At 44.2% G+C, this 12,481-nt stretch overlaps 1 protein-coding gene across 1 annotated transcript in view; it reads left to right on the top strand.

Moving 5' to 3' along the window:
* LOC111236785 (nesprin-1-like) overlaps window positions 1-12,481 on the top strand; it is a 126,091-nt gene that overhangs the window by 88,915 nt on the left and 24,695 nt on the right. The window contains exons 92-113 of the mRNA XM_022765644.1: window positions 1,267-1,510; window positions 2,716-2,807; window positions 3,226-3,387; window positions 3,859-4,053; window positions 4,185-4,358; window positions 6,626-6,817; window positions 7,592-7,723; window positions 7,945-8,045; window positions 8,198-8,348; window positions 8,593-8,721; window positions 8,845-9,018; window positions 9,243-9,458; window positions 9,575-9,676; window positions 9,783-9,902; window positions 10,007-10,207; window positions 10,357-10,530; window positions 10,680-10,811; window positions 10,971-11,167; window positions 11,332-11,464; window positions 11,596-11,778; window positions 11,922-12,071; window positions 12,210-12,386. Of these exons, the coding sequence (XP_022621365.1) occupies window positions 1,267-1,510; window positions 2,716-2,807; window positions 3,226-3,387; window positions 3,859-4,053; window positions 4,185-4,358; window positions 6,626-6,817; window positions 7,592-7,723; window positions 7,945-8,045; window positions 8,198-8,348; window positions 8,593-8,721; window positions 8,845-9,018; window positions 9,243-9,458; window positions 9,575-9,676; window positions 9,783-9,902; window positions 10,007-10,207; window positions 10,357-10,530; window positions 10,680-10,811; window positions 10,971-11,167; window positions 11,332-11,464; window positions 11,596-11,778; window positions 11,922-12,071; window positions 12,210-12,386 (3,531 nt within the window). The remainder of the gene's footprint in view (window positions 1-1,266; window positions 1,511-2,715; window positions 2,808-3,225; window positions 3,388-3,858; window positions 4,054-4,184; window positions 4,359-6,625; window positions 6,818-7,591; window positions 7,724-7,944; window positions 8,046-8,197; window positions 8,349-8,592; window positions 8,722-8,844; window positions 9,019-9,242; window positions 9,459-9,574; window positions 9,677-9,782; window positions 9,903-10,006; window positions 10,208-10,356; window positions 10,531-10,679; window positions 10,812-10,970; window positions 11,168-11,331; window positions 11,465-11,595; window positions 11,779-11,921; window positions 12,072-12,209; window positions 12,387-12,481) is intronic.

The following is a 12,481-nucleotide window of genomic DNA, read 5'->3' as shown; positions in this document are numbered from 1 at the left end:
TTCCATTCTTTGGCTCTCTTTCTGAATCAGTTTTCTTCCATTCCTGGCCCTGTTATTGCTGTTTGTGGTGTGTTCAGTCAGGCCAGGAAACAGGATATTACTGCATGCGTGTGTGTTTGTGTGTGAGAGCATGATAAAACTGTGTGTGTGGCATAAATAGGTTGCTGGGACTGCTGATATCCTTGATTTGTTTTCCAGCATAGTTGGTGCACTCACTGCTCAGTCTCAAACTAATCTCCACTATGTAAAAGTTTCCCACACATGCCGGTGTGTTTATGCTCTTCGTTGCATTGCATTGCATCATAAAGCCCGCGAAAAACTCCTCCAAATATAACAAGGTCCCGAGTCAGTCGGCCAAGTTCTGCATTAACTGCCAAAAAGCAGCCCAGTAGGGCTTGGCTCACATTTCAGCTGTGCCTCTCTACTGAAGCATGCAGGAACACAGACAACTGTGCTGCTTCTATGACAGCTGCTGCTGCTGCTGTATTCTCTAGTCCCAGTCTCTGTTAGCTATGCTACGCTTTAGTTATGCTTTGTGTAAGTTTGGGCTTGATACTCCTGGGGATTTCCATTACACTCCTACTGCTGATATAGTGTCTTTTACACTTTGAACATACTCATAATGTTATTTTCTTATTTTGCTTATGCATATCTGAGAAAAGACTCAAACTTGCCTGTTATGTGGATGATGGCTGGATACTACTTACAAGGGAAATGTGTCTGCAATGGAAAGGAAATGACTGTGGTTCTGAAACTGCAACTCATCGGTATGCATGAGTGTGTGTGTGGTGTGAGCAATCACTGTATGTGTACTTAGTGTATGTGTGATTTTGACTTCCTGGTAATGGCCATTCCTTCCCACTGATGAATCCTGTAAAAAGTTGGCTCATTCACTGCCAGTGGAATCCAGTGTTTGTCCATTAGCACAAACATTAGCAGTCTCCTTAATGCTGTGCTATGGCGATGTGTGTGCTATGGTTGCAGTGTTTTATGTCAATAGGAGTAATGTGATCAAATGCGTCTCCTCTCTGTGTTATTTGATTACTCACTGTCTAATTAATCAGCAGTGTGCTCACTGTAATCTGCCTAACCTGCACTCCCCCATTAATTTTTATGCTCTCTCTTCCTCTCTCTCTTCATTTTTCTCTCTCTGTCTCCTCTCTCCTTTTATCTGCCTGTTTTCTGTTCGGTGGCCCTCCTCCTTTTCCTCCCCCTGCTTCTTTGATGTGTGTGTGTTTGATGTGCCGTGTGTATATGTGCGGTCAGATGACAGCCGGCCGCTGCCACACACTCCTCTCCCCTGTGACGGAGGAGTCAGGGGAGGAGGGTACCAACAGCGAGGTCTCCTCTCCCCCTGCCTGCCGCTCCCCCTCCCCAGGGGCTAACGCTGATGCTCCTCTTAACCAGGTACTGCAACCCCCGCCCCCCTGCCCCTGCACCCACGGTCGCCTCCAAAGCTCTCCAGCATCACCTGACCTGGCCCTACGCCACACCTCTGTCCATTTTACATGTTCCACCGGAAAAAAAATTTGCAAAAAAAACATCCACCTCAGCCAGATATTTAGTATTAAATGCTGCCATCGGGATGAGATAATTTTACTGTGTGTAGTTTCTATTTGCATTTAATATCAAGATGTTGAAGATTAAAGAAACAAGCGAGTCTGCATCTGAAGATTTTGATTGTTTCAATAACGATCAGATTGTAAGACTGAATATGTGGCTGAATGACTTGTAAAGATGGACATGCAAACTTTGCCACCCGATCCCATCCCAAGGCCACCACCTGATTCCCAACACCAAAGCATGACCTCCCTTTCATCACCTGATGTCGACACAATGGATATTTGAGTTGCTGTGCTGCCCTCTGCTTTCCCTCTTTCTCAGCCTTATGTTTGCAGATTTACTTTGCTGAAGACAAATTTGTTTGCCACTTGCTTTTTTTCGCTGAGATCAGAATGGGAGTGTGTCATTTTCTGAATATAGCCAAGTTATTATAAAGTAGCTTTCTTGTGTAATCTGTTACTTAGAATGATGCAGCAGTGAAACAGCAGCGCTTTGTTCTGGGAGAAACACCAAGGGTCGTGGTTGTTGTGGAGCTATTATTGTGAAATCTAAATACAGTACTTCTGTCTTGTGATGTGTCAGTGAGAGTAACTGTTGAAAGAAGACAAAAATCAATAAGAACAAAGGCAGACTGTGGGGCAGATGGGGAGTTATAGAAGGAAAATATAATGGGACCAATCTCATGGGACCATAACCTGCTGTGAAAATATCCACAAAATACAAAACAGATGTAACTCACAACTCATAGGCAGCGCTTGCTGCTTTTAAATTTTGGTCCATAATGGTTCTGTGGAAGTATTTGAGCTTGTGGGTTTCCTGAAGTACCATAACCAAGAACTACCATAACTATTAACTCACTGATGTGCGGCCCTGTGGATTTCAATTACAGAATTAAAACAGATTTAAATGCCTACATTAGTTTATGTTTTAAAGTGGATAATCTATTACTCCATGTGTGTACAGTACTGTAATGTATGCACAGCAGATGTTGGCTTACTTTATTTAAATGTTCGAGTCGAATTTCATTGTTCGGGACACGTCAGAACCGGCAGACCTCCTCAGTTAACGCGAGAAACGCGAATATACTGTACACTAATGAAACCCACACTGACCGTGATGTTGCGTCACAGGGTCGAGGCGCCTTGAGCCGAGCACCCCTCCAGGAGCTGTACGACCCATCCATGGAGACCAGCGCTGCTAACCTGGATGACCTGCAGAGATCCTGGGAAACACTTAAGAATGTGGTATGTCACATCAGCTGCTAAAATGAAATAATTAAAAACAAAGTTAAAATCGCTACTATTCCATACAGTAGACACAGTATGCCATCTGTAGAAGAAATCAAAGCATCAGAACTGGTTCAGTTCTACCTAACAGTTGCCCATACTGTCCACATGTCTTTACAGCTTACTGTTAATGTTTTAAATCTCACAAACACAAGTCACAGTGGAGTTGGAAGGAAATCTTGAGTTTTGAGGCTCTATTGTGGACTGTACCAAAATCGGGGGGGGGGGGGGGTATTTGTAAGCACCACGACACAAACAGAAGCAATACTGCAGCAGACTTTTATTGCAGTTCTTCCTCTCCAGCTGCCCTCTAATTTTTGCCATTGTTCATTTCTTGCTTTCTGTCTTTCCTTCCGCCCCTTCTCTCCTGCCACAGATCAGCGAGAAGCAGAAGAGTCTGTATGAGGCTCTGGAGCGGCAGCAGCACTATCAGGAGTCCCTCCAGTCCATTTCCACCAAGATGGAGTCCATCGAGGGGGCGCTCAACGAGGGCCTGGAGCCCAACAAGAGCCCCGAGAGCCAGATGGCTGCACACCAGGTGAGAGAGAGAGTGAGGGAGGGGGGACAGACGTCTGGAGATATGGGGAAGTTGTGCTCATGTGTGTGGGTTAGAGAAAGGGAGAGGAGGGGTGGAGTGCGGTGAAGTAGTAGTACATGTGAAATGTAAATTGTAAGGCAGACAGGAGACATCTCTTGTTGAAGAGACAAAAATGACAAGAAACGAGCCTGCTCAGTGAGAACAGAGAATGATTGAGGGGTTTAATATTGCACCAGCCTGTGCAATGGTTGCACAGACTGCATGGCACTGTTCTCCGTTGCTATGCCAACTTCACAGCGACGGCCGATACAGTTCCTTTTTGTAACACTACTGTCAGGCAGTTTGGACAAACCTTCTATTGCCACTGTTCTTTCCAGTCTCTTCTTCCATTCCTTCAACATTTTCCTTTTTCTTTTTTAATCCGTTCTATTCATTTCACCTCTCACACTTTTTTGATCTCTGTTTGTCCAGGCTCTGATGGACGAGATCCTGATGCTGCAGGAAGAGATCGGCGAGTTACAGACATGTTTCTCTGAGGAGCTGGCAGACAGCGACAGTGATGGGGAGGCCGGTGACCAACTGGCGCTCCAGTCTACTCTTACTGTACTGGGAGAGAGGATGGCCACCATTCGAATGAAGGCTTCGGGGAAACGGCAGCTGCTGGAGGTGGGTGCTAGAACACTAGGAAAGATCATATTCACACACTTTCATTTTTCAAAAATTCTCCTCATTTACCTTGTGATCTTGTATACTCATGAATACCAGTGATATCCAACATTTCACATTGACCACTGCAGGAGAGACTAAGTGAACAGCTAGAGGAGCAGCGACAGGAACAGGCGCTGCAGCGATACCACAGCGAGGCTGAGGAGCTCGACCACTGGCTGCTCAGCACTCGTGCCACTCTCAGCTCTGCGCTTCAGCCCCAAAACGAAGACATGGACATGGAGGAGCAGCTCATTGACTGTCAGGTGAGACTGATATTTTTTGATATTGTCAAAGGCTGGAATGACTGGTTGAAACTGAAAACTGATTTTGAAATTGGTTTATCTAGATTCCAAATGATGACAGTTTCGCCCATCGTAGATAGAGCAGCTTGTTGCTCCCCTCACGTGCAGATGTTTTAAACTTTTCCTCAACTGACACAGTCATGGAAAACTTTTGAGTTCCTACTAGTGCCCCAGGCTCAGTATGAAAGTCCATATATCATTTTTTTTTATCAAGGGGGAGCTATCAAAGGCTAAAGTGAAGTATCTGGCTGCTTCACTGTTCCAGGAATAGAGCCTATTAAGATTAATTCCCTTGGTATTATATTACTGTTACTATTTTAGTCATGCATCAACTGTTCAGTTCATCCTCAAAAACCAGAAGATATTTACAGAAATTTCACTGAATGTGGGACACAAACACAGCAGAGTAAGAGCCCAATAATGTCCAATCAATTGACACTTTAGGGTCAGACCCTAAATTAGGATTAGGGTCTGACCCCGTATCCTTCTGTGATCACCCTCCTCACTAGGTCCTCAAACATTCTTCTGCTGTTTCTATGGTAAAATCACATGGGGGGTAATCAGGATCCAGGGCTAAATGGCGGTGGTGGTCACTGATCCACAATCGTGTGTCCTTGTAAAGGCTTTGTTCAGGTCTTTGAAGCAGTAAATAATGTTCCTGTTTCAGTGATTTTGATCACAAAACAATGTCTTGGTCTTCCAAAGGTTAAAGAGGCTAAAAACAAGTGTTTTTTGTGTAAATATATGACCTGAACTCTTGATGTTAATAAATGTTTAAACATTCATCCTGTGATACACTATAATTGGCCTCTCAGCAGAAATAATACCAGGTCTGTGGCTCAGGCAAAGGAAAAATCGGCGTTTAAAGCGTGTGTGTGTTTCTAGCAGCTGGGAGACACTAAGCTGATTATAGCTCACATATGGCTCCTGTCGAGCTCAGGTCTAAAGGTCCAGCCCATGTGGATCCTCATCTCCAGGGGGGTAAAAAGTGTCTGCGAGTGTAGATTTTTACAGAACAGATCCACATGAAGGGGCAAGATATGAGAAACGATATGAGGTTAGACGGATGAGGTGAGGGACAGAGGTGAGAGAAAGGGAAGAAACTGATGTGGAGTAGTTGAGGTTGGGGAGAGCAGTAAAAATCCATGAATGAAAAGAATAAAGATTATAAAATATAAATGGCTTTGGTTAAATAATGATTTAAAACAAGTTTTCATTTAAATGTTTTATCTGATGAATGTGGTCTCTGCGTTTGGATAGTCAGGATAGTTGCAGGAAGTGGGATAGTAGCTTTATTTATTGGCTACAAGAAAATCACTGCACTGTAAACTGCTCAGAAACCTCTTAAACACAGTCTCTCATGGATCACTGCTTAATCAAGCCGAGTCTAAACTATTGGACACACATTGTGTTGCCGTATGAAGCAAACTCCACCTTTCTTGAAGTTGTGTCAGTTAAAAGTTTAAAGCAAAACTTGTGACTACTGTATGATCCTGGGCCAAAAGAGAAGAAGAGACATTTTTGGATTTAAGTTAGAATGCCTTAGGGAGGCTTTTTGTAGTAACAAAGTGTAGAGACAACCTTCCCACCAAATGACACAGTGACAACTCTGAATAGAAGGAAAAGAGTTTTATGAGGCTCTCTGCATTGTTGTGGAAAATTCTCTGTGGAGGGCTACCAAGGGCCCTTGTAGCCCTGAGTGAATAAAGGGGATACAATCTTAATCCCGCTCTTTTCCACGTCCATACAATTCTACCACTTTTCACACACAGTCTGGACAAGGAAAGGGAGGGCCCCTTTTACTCTTGTTTCTCTTCTAAAGAAATGTAGGAGGAGTGTGAGTGAAGTCTGTGGGAAATGATTTAAAGAGAAACATATAGTGAGCTTTAAAAAAAGAGTATGAGAACTGATGAAATAATAAGTGGATCTATAGAGGAGCGAGATGAGGAGAGGATTAGTACACTACTGAAGAGTGCTGCTTGCATGCAGTTGACACTATGAAGAACCCTCTAAACCCCCTGAGCTTTGAGATGTCAAGAAATATATTTGCTTGCACCGCACATGGTGTGATTACACATCTGTGTGCAGTTATAACACATTTTGTTAGGATCTCTGGCATAAGCAAACCAGTGGTAGTTATGTCTGGATGTAGAAACTGTTGCTGGTTTCCTGTTAAGGTAGGAAAAAAAAACTATTTCTGAATTTGCCTTGCGCTCTTGCTTTTCCAGAATATGCTGTTTGAGATCGAGCAGAAGGTGTCGTATCTATCAGAGCTGTCCGTCCACAGCGAGAGTTTGCTGTTGGAGGGCCGGGCCGAGACCAAGGGAGAGGCGGAGCAACTCACCTTCAAACTGCGCTCCCTCAAAGACAGCCTGATGGAGCTGCAGCAGATGCTGCAGGACAAACAGGTTGACATACAGGTGAGATAAGAGGTCATGGGTGTTTCCTCACCATCTAAGTTCTTGTCCTCTCCTGCTCCGTACCTTCAGTTCCCTACCCCTCCATGTTCCATGCTTCTCCTTCCTCCCTGCCTCTGTCATTTTTGTTGTGCTGTGCTGCATTATGTTGCATTGGTTACAGCATCAATGGTAGCATTATGCAAACACTAAAGGTCATGGCATGCTCCTTCATAAAAGTCCAGTGTTTTCCACTATGGGACAACAAGAGCCTGTGTGTCTCACAATAGGCCCTTAGACACCAGACAAAAGGGTGCTACCTCATCACATGCTAACACTAAATGTACTGCACCAGGTGTGTTTCTGATGACACAGCATTTTGACCTTTTTGCTTTGTGGTTTGAATCCAATTTGAGAAAAACAGAGTTAATTTCCCTGAAAGGAAATCCATTGTATTCTCAACATGCTCTTTTGATAAATAGTGACATTCCTAAGCCACTAAATCACTCTACAAAACAAAGAAACTACAGAAGCTGTTTGAGCCAATCAGAAACGCTGACAGCAATCTGAGTATGATACTATTTTTAAATAGGATTTTATTTAGTTAAATAATTTCTTCAGGTGTAGTTGGCATCTCAGCTGGACTTCAGTTAATGAAATGGACATCATTAAGTAGATATAGTTTATATATGCACCAAACTCAGAAGGAACTGCTGCTTCATCAGAAAGAAAAACAAAAATTCTGTCCTTTTCTCTCTTTTTAATGCTTTTGTTGAAGTCCCTCTGTCTGTCTTCCAGGGGTCATTGCAGGAACAGGAGGACAGCGAACCAGACTCATCTCTGTCCCAGAGTCCTAACGTCCAGGATTGGCTGTCTCAGGCCCGTTCAACACGCACACAGCAGCACCACGACAACCTGCTTCGACAGAGGGTGAGAGGAAGCTGAACATTAATGTGCTTCGTATGGTTATGCACCGCTCTGATTTTCATTGCCTGGAGTATCATATGCCTGTCATTTTCAGATTAAATCAGTTTAATTTGTAGTGCTGACATGCAAAACAAGTGCACTCTTGCAAGATAATTAAATCACTTGCCAACAGAAAAGTTGATTCTTTATATAGATAAATCTAATTTAAGGTCTGTGTTTTCTAGGAGCTGCAGGAGCAAGTAGCTGAACAGAGGAAGCTGCTCAAGTCTGTAGCAAGTGTCGGGGAAGAGTTACTCAACCACCAGACCACCCCCAATGGGGACAGGTACTTGTTCACCTCTCTTTACTTTTGTCAACCTTATTTTCTTGTCCTTTCCACAAGCATGAACATTTAATTACACTGGAACTTGCTGGTAAAATAATGCTCCAGGGAGCAGATTAGTTTGTTATGACAAAACGCCCCTCTCCCTCCCACAGTGAGATGTCCATCCCAGGGGGGGTGTTGCTGGAGACGGAGACGTTGTCTCCTTTGGAGCAGCTCAGACAGCGGTGGGAAAACCTGAATAAAGATCAGAGCACAAAGCTGCAGCTCTCCCTTAACACCCTGGAACAGGACCAACTTAGTCCGGTACAGATGCCATGCACATTTATTTATGGATTTGTGATTTTCTGCGTTGAAATTTGTTTTGTGTGACATTGTGTTGTTTCAGTTCAATTTGAGCTACATTATGAGTTGTCTTTAACTCATTACTTAAGGCTAATGTGCATTCTGTTGGTACTTTTTTTCCCTCTGATGTAATTTCACACTTTCATTGTTATGTTTTTCTGCATGACTGACCCTCATATGTCTCATATTTCACTCTTTTGCGCAGGTCCTCCACCGGTCCCGTCTGTCCAGTCCCAGCATGGTGTTTAGAGGTGAGTCCGGCAGCCAGGACTCTCACTCTCCCAGAGCTTTGTTTGAGACCTGCAGCCAGACTCTGGAAAGAATCGCCCAAGAGGTGACGCATTCATTTAATCTCTCCTTGTTTATAGTGTCCCCGGCACTACTGTGTCTTTAATCAAGAATGTCTTACTGACAGCTTTCAATGTACTGAGTGAATGTTATTTGTTCCTCCTCACAGGCAGCGGGCGGTGACAGTAAACTGGCAGCGTCTTTAGCAGGGGTGACAGTCCAGCAGGACATGTATGCAGCGGTTTCAGCAGCCTCCTCCTGGCTGGATGCCGCTGAGAATCAGCTGCTCTCTGGTCCTGTGCTGCTGTCTGAAGATACAGAGACACATCTCACAAATCTTGAGGTGAGAGGATACAAACACACTGATCACAGAAATTTAAACGTATGAATCACAGCAAAATGAAATGATATATAATTACATGTATGCTGCCAATACCGGTGAACTGTAGTAACACTGCTAACAGAGATTGTTGTGACACAATGGGTTTGCATAAGCAGACCGCACAATCAAAACTCTCCTGGATAGAATATACTTGCTGTGTTACTGACCTCAACTCTTCTGCTCAGGGTCTGAATAAGCAACTGAAGGAGATGACCAGGGAGGTGAACCAGTGCAGAGATCTGCTGGGTGGAGGAGCAGGCCGGCTGTGTGGAGGAGAGGAGCAAGCTCTGATGGAGGACACCCTGGAGGGCCTGCAGGAGAGGATGGGCCTGCTGGACTCCACCCTGGAGCAGCACTGCGACAGCATGCGGGACAGGCTGCAGGAGCACTCAACTTTCCAGGTGTGAAAGCTAGACTGTTGCATTTTTTTAATGTTAGGGCTGCCTGCATCACTGATGGGAGACAGTATTTTCTGTTTTTTTTTACCTTTTAACATTGCTTTTTCTGTCCTTGCCAGAATGAACTGAGGATGCTGTTCACAGCCCTGAGTGAAAGTAAACACCAGTTGCTGCAGAAGATGGCAGGAACTGCAGACAGACCTGCATCCAAACAGATAGAGGTATGATAACAACCTATGGCAAATACACAAAAATTAAAAGTGTATTTATGAAGCTTGAAAGGATTCCTGAGAAGAGATTTCTATTGAATATGTTGCTCTTTTGTAGGCATTATCAGAAGTTGAGGACAGTCTGAAGGAGTTTGAGCTGAGAGTGTCTGAGCTGAAGACCAGAGCAGAAGGACTCCAGTCTGAACAAATCTCCAATCAGGAACTACTCAAACTACAGGTAATATTAAATTTACTGTGGAGCTCATTTCTTTTTCTCTCTCACTGTGGGTCGTAACCTTCCAGCACTTTTATACTTATACTTGACTGACATATTTTGTGTAGGATGCATATGAGGAGCTGATGCTGATGGTGGGCTCTAGACGTAGTAGCCTGAACCACGGCCTGTCTCTCAAGGCTCAGTACGAAGCTGCACTTCATGACCTCTCAGACCTGGTGGACACCGCTCAGGACAAGATGGCTGCTGACCAGAAGATGACAGTGGCCTCTGTCATCGAGGTCCAGATGTTACTGGACAAACACAAAGTAAGGAGGGCAGTGAAATGGAGCAGTATAGATTTTAATCATCGAACTGCAATGTTGTTGTTGTTGTTGTTGTTGTTGACGTGTTGTTGTTGTTGTTGTTGTTGACTCCGAGAGTATTGTGTTTGAAATATGTTTGTCTTTTGCTCCAGGAGTTCTTTCAGGGTCTGGAATGCCATATGATCCTCACCCAGACATTTTACAGTAAAGTGTGTGGTCTGGTGGCACAGAGGGAAAGCCAGGCCCTGGAGGAGACCATGGCTTTAGCGCACAGTGTGCTCAAACAGGCCCACAGGAGGGGAGTGGAGCTGGAGGGCATACTGGAGGTGGGAATTAGTGATTGATAGAAGAATAAGGAAAAGGAGCAGTAACATTTTATTATATACTGTATATATACATATATAAAAATTTAACATCTGGTGGGAATGAAATAAATAAGACACTCTATCCCTCCTCCTCCTCCTCTCTCTGACAGTCATGGAGCAGGCTTGTGGAAGACTACCAGGCTCTGTGTAGACAGCTGGAGGCTGTGGAGTGTAGCATCCCTACTGTAGGTCTAGTAGAAGAGACAGAGGAGAGACTTACTGAAAGGATCAGTCTCTACCAGGTAAGCAACTGTATACAGACTGCTCACACATAGATACACAAACAAAACTATCCATATCGTATCAAGACATCTGACTTACCCTAAAACCTGCAGTCACTCATGCTTGTTAGGATATTGAATTTTTAATTGATGAGTTATCTGTCTGTTTTTCTCCTCTAGCGTCTGAAGGCCAGCCTGACAGAGCATCAGCCCCAGCTGTACCAGGTTCTGGAGGAGGGCAAGAGGCTTCTTCTGTCTGTTGGCTGTTCGGACTTAGAGAATCAGCTGACCCAACTGGGTGAACACTGGCTCTCTTCCACCACCAAGGTCAACAAGGAGCTGCACCGCCTCGACTCCACGCTCAAACACTGGAGCAGGTCAGGCCCTGGCAGTAGTCTGAGTTTGATTTGATTTGTCATCGTCAGGAATCAAATCTCAAATCAAATATTGTTTTGATACCTGGAGGCTGAATACTTTAAAAATGATCCCCTGAATATTTTCTGAATCTGTCAGAGCTAAATTGAAATATTATAAATTTCAGGTACCAGAGTGAGTCAGCAGAATTGAGCCACTGGTTGCAGTCGGCTCTGGACCGGCTTGAGTTCTGGACCACCCAGTCAGTAACGGTGCCTCAGGAGCTGGAGACGGTTAGAGACCACCTCTATGCCTTCCTGGTTAGTTGGGTTATCACATCAGCAGCAAACACACACCACAGACCTAATAATAATATCTATACACAATATTCACATCATTTTTATGAATGTATGGTTAAAATCCAACTTCTTCTCACTTCTGTGCCTGATAGGAGTTTTCCAAGGAGGTGGATGCTAAGTCATCTTTGCGTTCTTCTGTGCTAAGCACTGGAAACCAGCTTCTGCGCTTGAAGAGAGTAGATACAGCTGGTCTGAGGACGGCGCTGGGCCAAATCGACACTCAGTGGGCCGAGCTGCTGACCCGTATTCCTGTAGTACAAGAGAAGCTACACCAGGTCTGAGAACAGCAGCTGTTACACTTGAGTGGTTGTTGTTTGTCAGCTCTTTTTGTTGTAGCCACATTTTTTTTCATCTGAGAGATTTTTGTAAAAATCTTCATTGATGTTGATGCTGTATTTTGGATTGTTTGTACCCTCAGTTGCAGATGGAGAAACTAGCATCACGGCACGCCATCACAGAGCTGATGAGCTGGATCTCTCTCATGGAGAACATCATAGACGAAGACCAGGACAAGATCATGGGAGCCGTGGGCTCTGAAGTGGTCCAGAACTTCTTGCAGAAGTATAAGGTACAAAACCTCAGATCAAGCTGCGAAAGAACTTCATGTGTTATACATCAAAAAGTTTATTAACAGCCTTCAGCTCTCTGTTACTCCTCTTTTATCTTCCTCATCACAGTCTCATGATGTGATATTTGTGTTTCACAGGGTTTCCGGATTGATCTGACCTGTAAGCAGCTTACTGTGGACTTTGTGAACCAGTCCGTGCTGCAGATCAGCAGTCAGGATGTGGAGGGAAAGCGCAGTGACAAAACGGATTTTGCTGAGAAGCTGGGAGCTATGAACAGAAGATGGCAGATACTGCAGGGGCTCATTGCTGAAAAGGTAATGTTTCAGTTACAGAGCAATCAAGAATAAGTTTAATTTTTGACGTTTTCTTCATATATTCTTAACTTTCTGAGTTGTTAAATTGTTCTGAA

The sequence above is a fragment of the Seriola dumerili genome, unplaced genomic scaffold (genome assembly GCF_002260705.1).
Source record: "Seriola dumerili isolate Sdu_G_001 unplaced genomic scaffold, Sdu_1.0 BDQW01000025.1, whole genome shotgun sequence".
NCBI classification, from domain to species: Eukaryota; Metazoa; Chordata; class Actinopteri; order Carangiformes; family Carangidae; genus Seriola; species Seriola dumerili.
Note: the sequence above shows the minus strand (reverse complement) of the source record. Positions and strands in the feature narration are given on the sequence as shown.